Genomic DNA, 12,851 nt, shown 5'->3' with positions numbered 1-12,851 from the left:
TTGGGAAGACAATTCCACCGTGCAGGTGCCATCACCCGAGAACATTTTTGATCTGAACCTCTCACTCTTAACTTCATTTATAGATGAAATTTCTAACAGTACTTCACTCAATTTTTAAGTTCTAATTGGAACATACCTTTTTGATCTAGCATTCAAATAAATCATATGCACATATATGCCATTATTCTAAATATTTACACACACATAAATGTTAGCACCCACTTTATGGAATTATCCCCTTTGTGTGGAAGTTTACTTAATTAAAAATCATGAGCTGCCGTGATGCAGCAGAATTCTGAAAAAAAAAAAAACCCAAACCAACAGGTGTATGAAAAATCTTTGCTGGTCTGTGCACAGAAAAGATATCTATATATCAATAAATTGCAGTTATCCTTCTCTGGCTACCCTGGGAGCAAATTTGATTCTCGGTTTGACTACCCAAGTCATTTGCATGTGTTAACAAAGTTACAGCAAAGGAGGCCACAGGAAACCCCCAGATTAGTAAATCAGTTTCCTGTTTTTCTACCTTGAATGGGATGCCTTCCTGGTATTATTGGTCCGCTTGTCTTCTCTGGAAGTTTTTAGCTTGTTCTAGGTTGTGCTGAATTTGAACCTTTATTTCGTGAAACTACTGACAGACACATAGAGGGGCATAATCTAACGCGGACGTCCATCTCCATGGGCGACTATCTCCGAGGATGGGTCCATGAAGGGGCAGGACAGACCGTATTTTCAAAAAAGATGGGCGTCCATTTTTTGTTTTGATAATACGGTTGGTGCCGAGCACATGCATCGCATTTGGGTGGATTTGAGTTGGGCGGTATCGGTTTTCAGCGATAATGGAAACCGAAGGCGCCCAGCTCAAAAATGAAGAACTCCAAGGCATTTGGTCGTGGGAGTGGCCAGGATTCGTAGTGCACTGGTCCCCCTCACATGCCAGGACACCAACCGGGCACCCTAGGGGGCACTTGTAAAAAGTAAAAAAAAATTTAAATACCTCCCAAGTCCATAGCTCACTTATCTTGGGTGCTGAGCCCCCCAAATCCCCCCAAAACCCACTCCCCACAATTCTACACCATTACCATAGCACTTATGGGTGAAGGGGGGCACCTAGATGTGGGTACAGTGGATTTTGGGGGCGGTTTGGAGGGCTCCCATTTACCAGCACAAGTGTAACAGGTAGGGGGGGATGGGCCTGGGTCCACCTGGCTGAAGTCCACTGCACCCACTAACAACTGCTCCAGGGACCTGCATACTGCTGTGATGGTGCTGGATATGACATTTGAGGCTGGCATACAGGCTGGAAAAAATGTTTTTAAAGTTCTTTTTTTTTGGTGGAAGGGGGTTAGTGACCACTGAGGGAGTCAGGGGAGGTCATCCCAAATTCCCTCCGGTGGTCATCTGGGCAGTTGGGGCACTTTTGGGGGACTTGTTTATGAAAAAAAAAGGGTCCAAAAAAAGCAGCCCAAATTCTCGCTACTGCCGCCCTTCTTTTTTCCATTATCAGCTGAGCGCGCCCATCTCTCGACCGATAAACACACCCCAGTCCCGCCTTCACCATGCCTCCGACATGCCCCCATCAACTTTGTTCATTCCCGCAACAGACTGCAGCTGGAGGTGCCCAAAATCGGCTTCGATTATACCGATTTGGGCGCCCATGATAGAAAGGCATCCATCTACCGATTTGGGTCGAAATATGGGCGTCTTTCTCTTTCGAAAATAAGCCTGATAAGCACCCAAGTGCTTATGTGTCTGTCATGTGAAAATGTAGGTAGAATCTATAATTTACAAAACAGTTGAGAGCTGTAAGAACCTGAGAACATAAGAGGAGCCATGCTGAGTCGGACCAAGGCCCATCGAGTCCAGCATCCTATCTCTGACAGTAACCAGTCCGAGTTGCAAGTACCCAGCAGATCTCGAAAAGCAGGTCTGTTTCTCACAGTTCATTTCCAAGGATGAACATTACATTACGTTGCTTCTTATATTCTTCAACTACCTATGGAGTTCCGCGTGGACCACAGAGAAGAGTAAACAGGCAAACCCTGAGAATTTATAACATTAAGCAGAGAAATCGGGGGCCCTTTTACTAAAGGGTTGGTGTGCAGAAACCAGGGGCGTAACTATGGGGGCCTGGGCCCCTGCAAATTTCATCTGGGCCCCTGGTTTGGCTGGCGGGGGTCTTCAACCCCCGCCAGCCGAAGCCTTCTTCAGCGCCGGTCTCCAGCTCAGCCGCGTTTGCTGCCTGCCCCCTGCTCTTCTTTCTTCTTGCTCCTCCTGTGTACGCTGACGCTGAAGAAGGCCTCGGCTGACAGGGGTTGGGGACCCCCACCAGCAAAGGTATTTGTTTGTGAGGGGAAGTGGCACGGAGGCGAGAAGGCGAGACAAGGCGAGGCGTGGTGGGGGGGGGGCAGCGGAGTGGCACTCAAAATGTGCCCCCAACCTCAGGCTCTGGCCCCCTCCCACCATGAGGTCTGGCTATGCCCCTGGCAGAAACAGGCTTGCCACATGCCAATCCAGAACTACCGCAGGGCTATTGCTGGAGCCCAGCAGCAGTTCCCACCCCCAGTGCGTGCCATTTCTGGAGCTACAAAACTTGTTTATTTTTGTAGTGCCGGTGCGGTGCTGCCCGGTTACCGCTGGGTTAGTGCAGGAGCCCTTACCGCCATCTCAATGGGTGGCGGTAAGTGTTCCCCCCTGAAATGGCAGTGCGGTAAGAGGTTCACTTACTGCAAGGCCATTTCTTTTCCAGCAAGAAAACACAGTCTTTTACCCTGCTGCTGTAAAAGGGGGCCTCAGTGCACAGGCCCCCCTTTTACCACGGCTTAGTAATAGGACCCCTCAATTAATAAGAGACTTACAGAAAAATAATAAAAACATCTAAAATCTAAATATTCTAGTCAGAATTTAAGCATTATCAGTATTAGTAATTAACTAAACTGAATAACCTGTTAAAAATTTCTTTAAAAGGACATTTTTAATCATTTTCTAAATTCAAGATAATGTTGAGTTTTGGAGCGCATTGGAAGTCAGTTCCATATTGCTGGAGCTTGATATACAAGGCTGGTGTCACATGCCTACTGCGTGGGCTGCACCACACTTCTGGATTTGCGTCAGCACGGCTGGGTGGCCGTGGGCTTCCAGGCATGCTGTGTCTTCAGCTCCGTCGTGGTGCTCCCCAGACCTGGGTGGGCAGTGCTTCTACCACACCGGCGGACGCTGGGTGTCTCTTCCTGCCTCTGTGGCATCTTTGGGCGGGCCTAGTGTGGGCTATTAGACGTTCCCTGTGATGTTAATAAGGAAGCCCTCCTGCTGACATCAGATGCCGTCCTTTTAAAAGCAGCCCTCGCCTATGATTAGGGGCTGCCGCAATGGCCTCGAACACGCTGGTCCTACGATTTGCTCTTGGTTTGCTGTTTCTCATGCCTGCCTTGACCTTGCCTGGACCTGGACCTCTTCTCTCATTGCCTGCCTTGACCTTTGCCTGGACCTGGACCTCCATTCTTGCCATCTGCTTTGACCTTTGCCTGGACCTGAACCTTCTATCTCACTGCCTGCTGACCTTTGCTTGGACCTGGACCTCCACTCTCGCCAGCTGTCTTGACCCATGCCTCCTCGCCTACTCTGACCCACACCAAGACCTGCGCCTTCTCTGCCTCCTGGCCTTATCTGCAAGACCAACCGACCACCAGAACTTGGGGGCTCAACCCTTGGGGAACGGTGGTTGGTCAGGTGAAGATCTTGGGGTCTTCTCGGCTGAGTGTCTCCATTATCGGGGAACTGCCCAGGGGCTCACCATCCCAGAGCATGACAGCCATCAGAAAAAATGGTCTTATATTTCAACCTACTAGGATTAGGATAGTGAAGATTATTATGGAGACCTCTTTCTTTAGCAGTAATCTGGAACCTAATCTGAGAAACAGGTCAGAGCTAAGCCATAAAGAATCTTATATACCATTGTGCAGACTTTAAACTGAACACATGCCTCCAACAACTGAGGGGAAACTATCATTTTTATGGGCAGAAAAAATTAAGCGTGCAGCTGTAATTTGGACAGTTTGGATTTTCTTCAACAGATTCTTTGGGCAGACTGCATATACACTGTAGATATTGTCTAAAACTGACAAGAGTAGACTTTGAACGACTGAACGAAATATGTGTGTCAATATCTCTCCCAAGTCTACCTGGTTAACAATATTTATTTATTTTTATTTATTTATTGGGATTTATTAACCACCTTTTTGAAAAGATTCACCCGAGGTGGTGTATAGCGGGTACAGTTTAACATCAAACTTACAATTTTGTTAACAGCATAACAATAGTAAAATAACCAAGAATAAACATAAATGCAATAAATGAGGTAAACTTGAAAATAGTAAATTGAAACCTAATAATAGAACTACTTTGAAACAGTATCAAAAATATACACATTTATCAGCAGTGGAATTCAAATACCAGAGATATAATACAATGTTAGCATAATACTAACGATACACCAAATAAGCATTCATGAGAACATTCGACTAACAGAGATATGATGCTAAATAGGTTCTACCAAGTCTACCTGGCTAATAATATTTATAGACGTTTCTTCTAGGAATTTGTTCAATCCTCTTTTGAATCCTGCTATGTTGGTTGCCTTGACCACATCCTTTAGCAACAGATTCCACAGCTTAATGAAGCGCTGCACGGGAAAAAAAATTCCATGATTTGTCAATCTGTTGTTCATTAGTTTTATGAAGGGCCCCCTTATTTTGTGTTTGTTGATAGGTTAAACAACCATTCTCTAGTCCACTGTTCCACTCATCTCATAATTTTAGAAACTTATATCATATTCTACTATTTATTGACCCCTCCATCCCAGGCAAGGTTCACTGTTAGTATTTCCAGCTTTACAGCATATTAGAAAAGAACTCATTTGATAGAGTCCTTCTCTGTAGCTACGCCCGTGTTGTAGAATAAATTTCGCCCTACGCTCCTCATATTAGATGATTATAGGGGTTCCGTGTAGTGTATTAGAGGGATCATTGGATATTTGCTTGTCATATGGAGCTGGCTGGGGAGTGGGTGTTTAAAGAAAAGGGCAATATTGCGGCCAAATAGGGGAGACAACTTTTTTGTTTAGTGTTAAGTTATACCATGGTACTTGAGGCTCTATTTGCTGCTCTGTATAGGTAGGAGGTTGAAAGATAAATGGTCTTTAATGGAAGGGTTTGGGGGCGGGTGTGGAGGGGTTGAGTGATCATAATTTTACAATATTTTCATAGTTTTTGTTAATTTGTACTTTTTTTTTTGTTACATTTGTACCCTGCACTTTCCCACTCATGGCAGGCTCAATGCAGCTTACATGGGGCAATGGAGGGTTAAGTGACTTGCCCAGAGTCACAAGGAGCTGCCTGTGCCTGAAGTGGGAATCAAACTCAGTTCCTCAGTTCCCCAGGACCAAAGTCCACCACCCTAACCACTAGGCCACTCCTCCACTGTTGCTACTATTTGCTACTATTTGAGATTCTACATGGAATGTTGCTATTCCACTAGCAACATTCCATGTAGAAGTCGGCCCCTTGCAGATCACCAATGTGGCCGCGCAGGCTTCTACATGGAATGTTGCTAGTGGAATAGCAACATTCCATGTAGAATCTCCAATAGTAGCAACATTCCATGTAGAATCTCCAATAGTATCTATTTTATTTTTGTTTCCCACTCATGGCAGGCTCAATGCGGCTTACATGGGGCAATGGAGGGTTAAGTGACTTGCCCAGAGTCACAAGGAGCTGCCTGTGCCTGAAGTGGGAATCGGACTCAGTTCCTCAGGACCAAAGTCCACCACCCTAACCACTAGGTCACTCCTCGCCTCCACTCCACTCCACTCCACTCCACTTACTTTGTAAGTAGTACATAAAAATGCAAAATAAATAAATATTCCATCCACTCTATCATTTTTGTTGCCCTTCTCTGAACCTTTTCTAGTTGCACTATATCCTTTTTGAGATGGTGTGCACACAGTTCACAGGGTACAGACACTCCAGGGACCTATATACTCAGTTTTGTTCTCCACCCTTTTTTGGATAATCCCTAACATTCCATGTTTTCCTGCAGCTGCAGGATACCGGGCTGAAAATGTCAACGTATTATCCACAATGACTCCAAGATCTTTTTCTTAGGTGGTGACTTCTAACTCAGAACCCAGCAATTTATACTTGTAGTTGGGATTATTTTCCCCCCTTGTGTTCATCATTTTGCACTTATCCACATTACAGATCATCTGCCATTTAGATGCTCATTCTCCTACTCACATGATCCTTCTGCAAATTCTCACAATCCTCAGCCATTTTAATGACATTGAATAATTTTGTGCCATCCGTAGGTTTGATCACCTTACTTATCATTCCCATCTCCAGATTATTTATGAATATGTTAGATAGCACAGGTCCCATGAAACACTCCGTATAACCCTTTTCCATGTGGATAATTGATTCCGCAGTCCTATTCTCGATTTATTTCCTGCCTTTTAGCAAGTTTGAAATCCACAAAATGGCATATGGTCTCCCATCCCATGGCTGTTTAAATTCCTTAGGAGCTTCTCATGAAGGCCTTTCTTAAAGAACTTATTTACCCTCAATATTTAAGTACCGTAATCAGCACTGACTTCAACAATGACTGTGGAGTTTAAATTTATACCAAGATATGCAGCACTAGGCTGTCCTGGACACCATAAGTACATATAAGTACATAAGTATTACCATACTGGGACAGACCAGAGGTCCATCAAGCCCAGCATCCTGTTTCCAACAGTGGCCAATCCAGATCACAAATACCTGGCAAGATCCCAAAAAAAACGTACAAAACATTTTATGCTACTTATCCCAGAAATATTTTCCCCGTCCAATTTAATAATGGTCTATGGACTTTTCCTTTAGAAAGCCGTCCAAACCTTTTTAAAACTCTGCTAAGCCAACCGCCTTTACCACATTCTCCGGCAACGAATTCCAAAGTTTAATTACACGTTGAGTGAAGAAAAACTTTCTCCGATTCGTTTTAAATTTACTACTTTGTAGCTTCATCGCCCCCTAGTCCTAGTATTTTTGGAAAGCGTAAACAGACGCTTCACGTCTACCAGTTCCACTCCACTCATTATTTTATAGACCTCTATCATATCTCCCCTCAGCCATCTTTTCTCCAAGCTGAACCCCAGCCACTTTAACCTTTCCTCATAGGGAAGTCGTCCTATCCCCTTTATCATTTTTGTTGCCCTTCTTTGCACCTTTTCTAATTCCACTATATCTTTTTTTTTGAGATGTGGCAGCCAGAATTGAACACTGATGCTCAATATTTGGGAATAAGGTGGCTGCCAGAAGCTATCTGGCTACCATCGATATTTAGCGCAAGTGTCCAGATAACTATCTGGATAAGTTAGGGCAACAATTTTGCTGCTAACATTCTATAAGAGGTGTTTACACATGTATATATTGACGTTCTAGGATTATCTCCAATAGGCATCACTGAGACCTGGTAGAAGGAGGGAAACCAATGAGTACCATGATACTAGTATACAAATAGGCAGATGGCTGAGTGTCCAAATTTACACCTAGGGGGGAAATTGGCATCCAAAGTTAGGTACCAGGATGATCAATGCCAAATTAGCATTATGTAAAGGGCATGCGGCATGGAATGACCTTTACAGAATACTATCTTAATGCACATTTCCCACCTAACTTTGGATGCGAGTTACCTGGAGAGATAGTGGATTGAATAGGCAGATAGGCTGGACTTCAAAGGAAGAAAAGGAGAGAGAATGAGGTGGAAGAAAAGGTTCCAACCTACACGAAGGGGACACTATCCTGACATACCGCCATGCAGTGGCGTAGCCACAGGTGGGCCTGGGTGGGCCAGGGCCCATCCACTTAGGGCTCAGGCCCACCCAACAGCAGCACACGTTTAGCAGTAGCTGGTGGAGATCCCAAGCTCTACCAGCTGAAGACTTCCCCTTGATGGTAATGAAAACGCTACTCTCCACGATACTGGCACCTGTGCATGTTCAGTTTTCAGCGCATGCCAGCTGCAGACTGCCAAGGTGGAAAGAGGCATTTTCCTGCCAACTGAGATGTCTTTTGGTGGTGGGAGGGAGAACATTTGGTGCCCACCCACTTCTTGCCTAGGCCCACCCAAAATCTGTTGTCTGGCTATGCCCCTGCCGCCATGGCCAACTGTGTGAGGTGTATGGAGACAAGGTAACTTCCATGACAAAGAGCAGCAACTGAAGCAGGGTCAGTAGGGGAAAGCTAAGTCTTAGAGCAAGAAGATGAAGAGTATGAGGGAGAAAGATGTCGTGAATGTAGGCAAGCTTGTTGGAAACAGAGCGAACATTCCACAGGGCACATGAGAAAGGGAGAAAAAAGGGAGGCAGGAGAGGAATAGGAATAAGATGGGGGGGGGGGGGGGAAGGGTTAGGGGTTTGATCTGCACATGTGGGGTGATAGTTGCCTCAGAGGGCCAGGATTGAGATTGACATCTCCAGCTGAGAGGAAGAGGAAGAAAGTACAGGAGAGTAGAGGAGGTATGATGACAGTGACAACAAAGAGATATATTCAGACTGAATGAAGATGGCTGAATGGAAAGAAGAAAGTATTGAAGTTCATGAGTAGAAGACACAATGGCTCATAGAAAATGAGCATTGTGGTTAAGGTGAGATAGGAATAATATTGGGGAGAGTCAGCATCAGAAAGAAAAAGTGTGGGGCTATAGCAAATAGAAGAAGTGGAAATGCAAGCCTGTGGAGATAATGTGATATGACATATGCCTTCTAGCAGGTGCCTAGATGAAGCCCAGGGTAGCATGAGTAGAAGCCCCAGTGGTTTGAAACAAACCTGGAAGTCCCCCTGGAGGACAGTTGGAGGAATATGTAGACCAGCTGCAAATTTCCCTCAGCACCAGGCAATCCTCTGGATGGAGTGCAGGATAGCAGGAGAGGAGGTCTGATTGGTCCAGGACAGACCTAGGAATCACCACAGAGGATTCTGGGAGGAATATGCAGATGGCCAGCAAATCTCCAGAACAATGTGCATATTTTTGAAAATTTTAAACTGCCTGTGCTGTTTCGCTGCTCCACTACTATTGAGGGCAACAGTCACAGTTTAGTTGGCTCAAGTATTATATGAAAAATAAACGTTGCATCCTATGTGGTAAAAATACTGCTCAATATTTTTGCATACAATAAAGTTCATACATTGCTATGACAGTGGTCATGTTTGGGTAGGTTGCCTTTGGTAACTTACCCAAATCATTGCACTTTATTACATTAACTACAACAGGATTTTTTTTCAACACTTCTATAACAGCATCCAAAAAGATATAAACCGATTGTGTTTAACAATTCTCATTTATGAAAATGTATTGATGGCTTAGCTTGAATTCAAATGATACGACTTACAGGAAGACACATAAGCTTTCCAGTGTAATTTTTGGTGCATGCTGACTAAAGGAGCTTTTTCTGTGTAACTAGAAAATATCCAAACTTTATGTAAAATGAGAAAAATAAACAAAGCCAAAATTCTGGATACTGCTGGCGGTATGGTTTACTGTGGTTCCTATATTTCCTTTTCAGTTCAGCTTGCAGCATATTTAGGACAGTTAATTAGAAACATCTTTTTAAAATAATGACTAGTTTTCTTATTTTTAATAAAAGTACAAAGTTTCATTAGTTGGTACAATATGGTCTCCATTAGAATAAAAATACAACCTATGGATTCTGAAGGAAACACCGGCATGAAAGTACTCACATTGCGTTAATGCAACCTGGTTGTGGATCTATTACAGCGAGTCAAGATGTGTGTGTACTGGATGCCCTACTTTGAAAAGAAAAATCTGCAACCTTAAACAAACGCCTGGTGCCAGCAGGGGGCGTGGTTTATGCAAACGACGGCTTACGTTTGGGCGCGAGATACTGTAACTGGTTTGGTGAAACCTCTATTTTTTTTGTTTCCTGACTTTTGGATCAAGTTTCCAGTGCCAGATTTTTCTTGCATCCTGTTCCAGAGAAGCAAGAGGCTTTCCGTGCACTTCCACAATGGCACAGAGCAGAGAGAGGTTATAAGAAATGGTTATGCTCCCTCCTGTTTGTATCTGCACCATGATTCCATTCTGCATTTAGGTATGTATCCCACTTGTATCAGTGTCGAGCAGTTTCATTAAAAAAAAGACTTCCAAACCCCCTTCAATTCAACATGCTTTTCTTTATTCAGGTTGTCTTTCTCTCTCTGCTCCAGTGAATTAGAATCAGGAATTAATAAGCACTAAGAAGGCTTCAACCAACTTTACTTTCTACCCTTAGCATGTCATTTCGAATTTCAAAGCACAAATTGTAGTATAGGAAATTATTTTAGTGACTAAGCACAGGGACTATACCTGGCAGTTTCAAGAAGAATAATCCACAAGAATTTAAGAAAATAAAATTAGACTTACATTTTGCAGCTTCCTTTAATCTAAGAATATTTTAAACCTACATTATCAGCAAAATATGCCTAATAATACAACGCTTACAAAACCATGCCAAAAGTAACAAAAGCAAGACAAAGTCCTGCAATAAAAGAATGCGTTGTCTTTCTCTGTAGAGCACAGAAGAGAGCTCAAAGACTACTCAAGACCAACAGATAGATGGTGTTGGCATCCCTGACAGACGACTAATCTAAAATGGATTTGCAACTGGAACTCAGTTCCTGAGAATACCTCCTGGAATGAGCACTGAGCTGAGCCAGCAACAACCCTGTTAAAACTTCAAGTCTCTAGATTATCTGAGTGTGAAATGACGACAGAAAGTGGCCCCTCTCAAATAGAATTCTTGAGCTATTTCCGTTTGAAGGAACAATTCTGCCTGACTTTAAGGTGCATTTGTTTGTTTAAGTTTGTTCATGAAGCATGCCTTACGTCAGTAACAGCAGCAAAGTTTGGGTCAATTGCACAAAATTGCTTTCCGAATGAAAAAAAAAAAAAGATTGGTCTCTTGAAGGATACAATTTTGCTGAGAATGGAAACTTGAACCATAGCCAGTAACAGAAACAGAGGTCAGTGCATGCAATCACACCAAAGCAGTCTGAAGCAAATTTGAACTAGATAACAGCAAGCATAGTGTTATATAGAAAGAAATTCTACATCAAAACTGTGCTCTCTCCCCTCCCCCCCGAAGTAAATTCTTGCCAAATATAATGGGATTTCCACTTTCTTTTGAAAAATGACAACCTATATAGATATATTTAACATCTGTAGGAGATGTTACTGGGTCTATTCTGAATGTCACATTGAAGCCCACTGCAAACTTTCGGGAACAGAGCTACAAAATGGAATTAATATACAACAGTGCCAGCATGCTAGCATTAAAGCCAAGGAGGGAGTCAGGCATATTTTAACACATCTAAGATATGTCCATTTACTAATGCCCAAATCCATTCTACTTGCACACACATGCACATAATGCTAGTTTCACTATGCCATGCACCCAATCTGCACCTGTAAAACCAAAAACATTCACTACACCCTTATGCTTTTTGACAGACTTTCCTAGAAATAAGGGTGCGCAGGAAAGTTGAAATATTTCAGAGCAAGAAGAATTTTAGCAGCAGAGGCACGCATTTCTTTGAACCTGTAACCGTTTTTTCAGTTTCCATTTTCTCCTGTGTAGTCACAAGGCTTAACTATTGCCATCCTCCCTCCCTCTACAGATCTCCAAAACTGCACACTCAGCACATTTAAAAAGCCATTTCTCATCCCAGTCAGGATGCTATTTCAAAGCTGAAACGAATACCTGGGAAGTGCAAAGTATACTCTTAAGAGGTAACAGGAGCAAACATTGCAGACTGAAAGAGAAAAGCTGCAAAACAGAAAAAAAAAAAAGAGATTTACCTTCAAGAAATCACAAAAGTAGCACTTTAGCAATTGGGTTGAAAGACAGCTGATTTTTTCCATTGCTTCTCAAGTGCAAGATCTGGAAGTCAATTTGCTAAGCAAGTAATAATGTGGAAAGAAAATCCAGAGAGATGTTGAGAGTAATGTCACATTTCAATATTGAGGACTTGATTCCATTGCGCAGGCTCTCTCGGCTCTGATTTTAGCAGTGACAGTGAAGATTTAGCAAACAGAAGAGGGATTTAGAGAAAAATCCGCACATTTATGTACATTGCACAGACACTGTAGACAGGAAACAGCTGGGGGAACATTTGCCTTCTCTCTCTCTCCCTCTTCTGGCAAAGTTAGCGAGTTAGGGCTGTTCCGGGCACTGTGACAAATAGCATCATACCTTTTGTATTTTAAAACACGATCACAGACGCATGTTGAAACCCTTCCCCCTGGAAAGAAAACAAAAAAGGGGAACTTAAAATAAAGTTAGCCTTGCAAAAAGACCTGTTGATTTGATGATTCCTTTCTGAAGACTACTTGGAGTTGATATATTTATATATGTGATATGCTTCTTAAGGTCATTTTAGCATCAGCCTGAAAAGAAGATATTGGTGAAATATAGGAACGAAACTAATTTATCTGGCGTGCACTGTTCCTTCAAAGCTGAGCAGGAGTCTATAGTCCTGCCAGTAGGGGGTGCTGTTTCACTATCACATTGTTTTTTTTTTTTTTTTTCAATAATAAGGGGGACAGGTAAGCTCTACAGGACTCCAGAGAACCTGCTTGACCCTAGTTATTGAAAAAAATACAATTTTAAAGCCCCTCCCCCACTGGCAGCAATGCAGGTGGAGGAACTCCCACTCAGCTTAGAGGGAACAGTGCATCATGCATTAGATTTTATTTTTGTTACATTTGTACCCTTTGCTTTCCCTCTCATGGCAGGCTCAATGCAGCTTACATGGGGC

At 43.1% G+C, this 12,851-nt stretch overlaps 1 protein-coding gene across 3 annotated transcripts in view; it reads right to left on the bottom strand.

Moving 5' to 3' along the window:
- The window catches only part of IGF1 (insulin like growth factor 1), a 128,605-nt gene extending 116,239 nt beyond the window's left edge, over window positions 1-12,366 (bottom strand). Inside the window, exon 1 of one of the 3 annotated variants that reach the window (XM_030214588.1) lies at window positions 11,893-12,366. In XM_030214588.1, the coding sequence (XP_030070448.1) occupies window positions 11,893-11,955 (63 nt within the window). In that variant the 5' untranslated portion in view covers window positions 11,956-12,366. Of the gene's footprint in view, window positions 1-9,776; window positions 9,859-11,892 lie in introns of those variants that run through there. The other 2 variants (XM_030214587.1, XM_030214589.1) reach the window with 2 other exon arrangements.
- Between the last annotated feature and the right edge of the window lie 485 nt (window positions 12,367-12,851).

Source organism: Microcaecilia unicolor, chromosome 9 (genome assembly GCF_901765095.1).
Source record: "Microcaecilia unicolor chromosome 9, aMicUni1.1, whole genome shotgun sequence".
NCBI lineage: Eukaryota > Metazoa > Chordata > Amphibia > Gymnophiona > Siphonopidae > Microcaecilia > Microcaecilia unicolor.
This window is presented reverse-complemented; position numbering and strand designations above follow the sequence as displayed.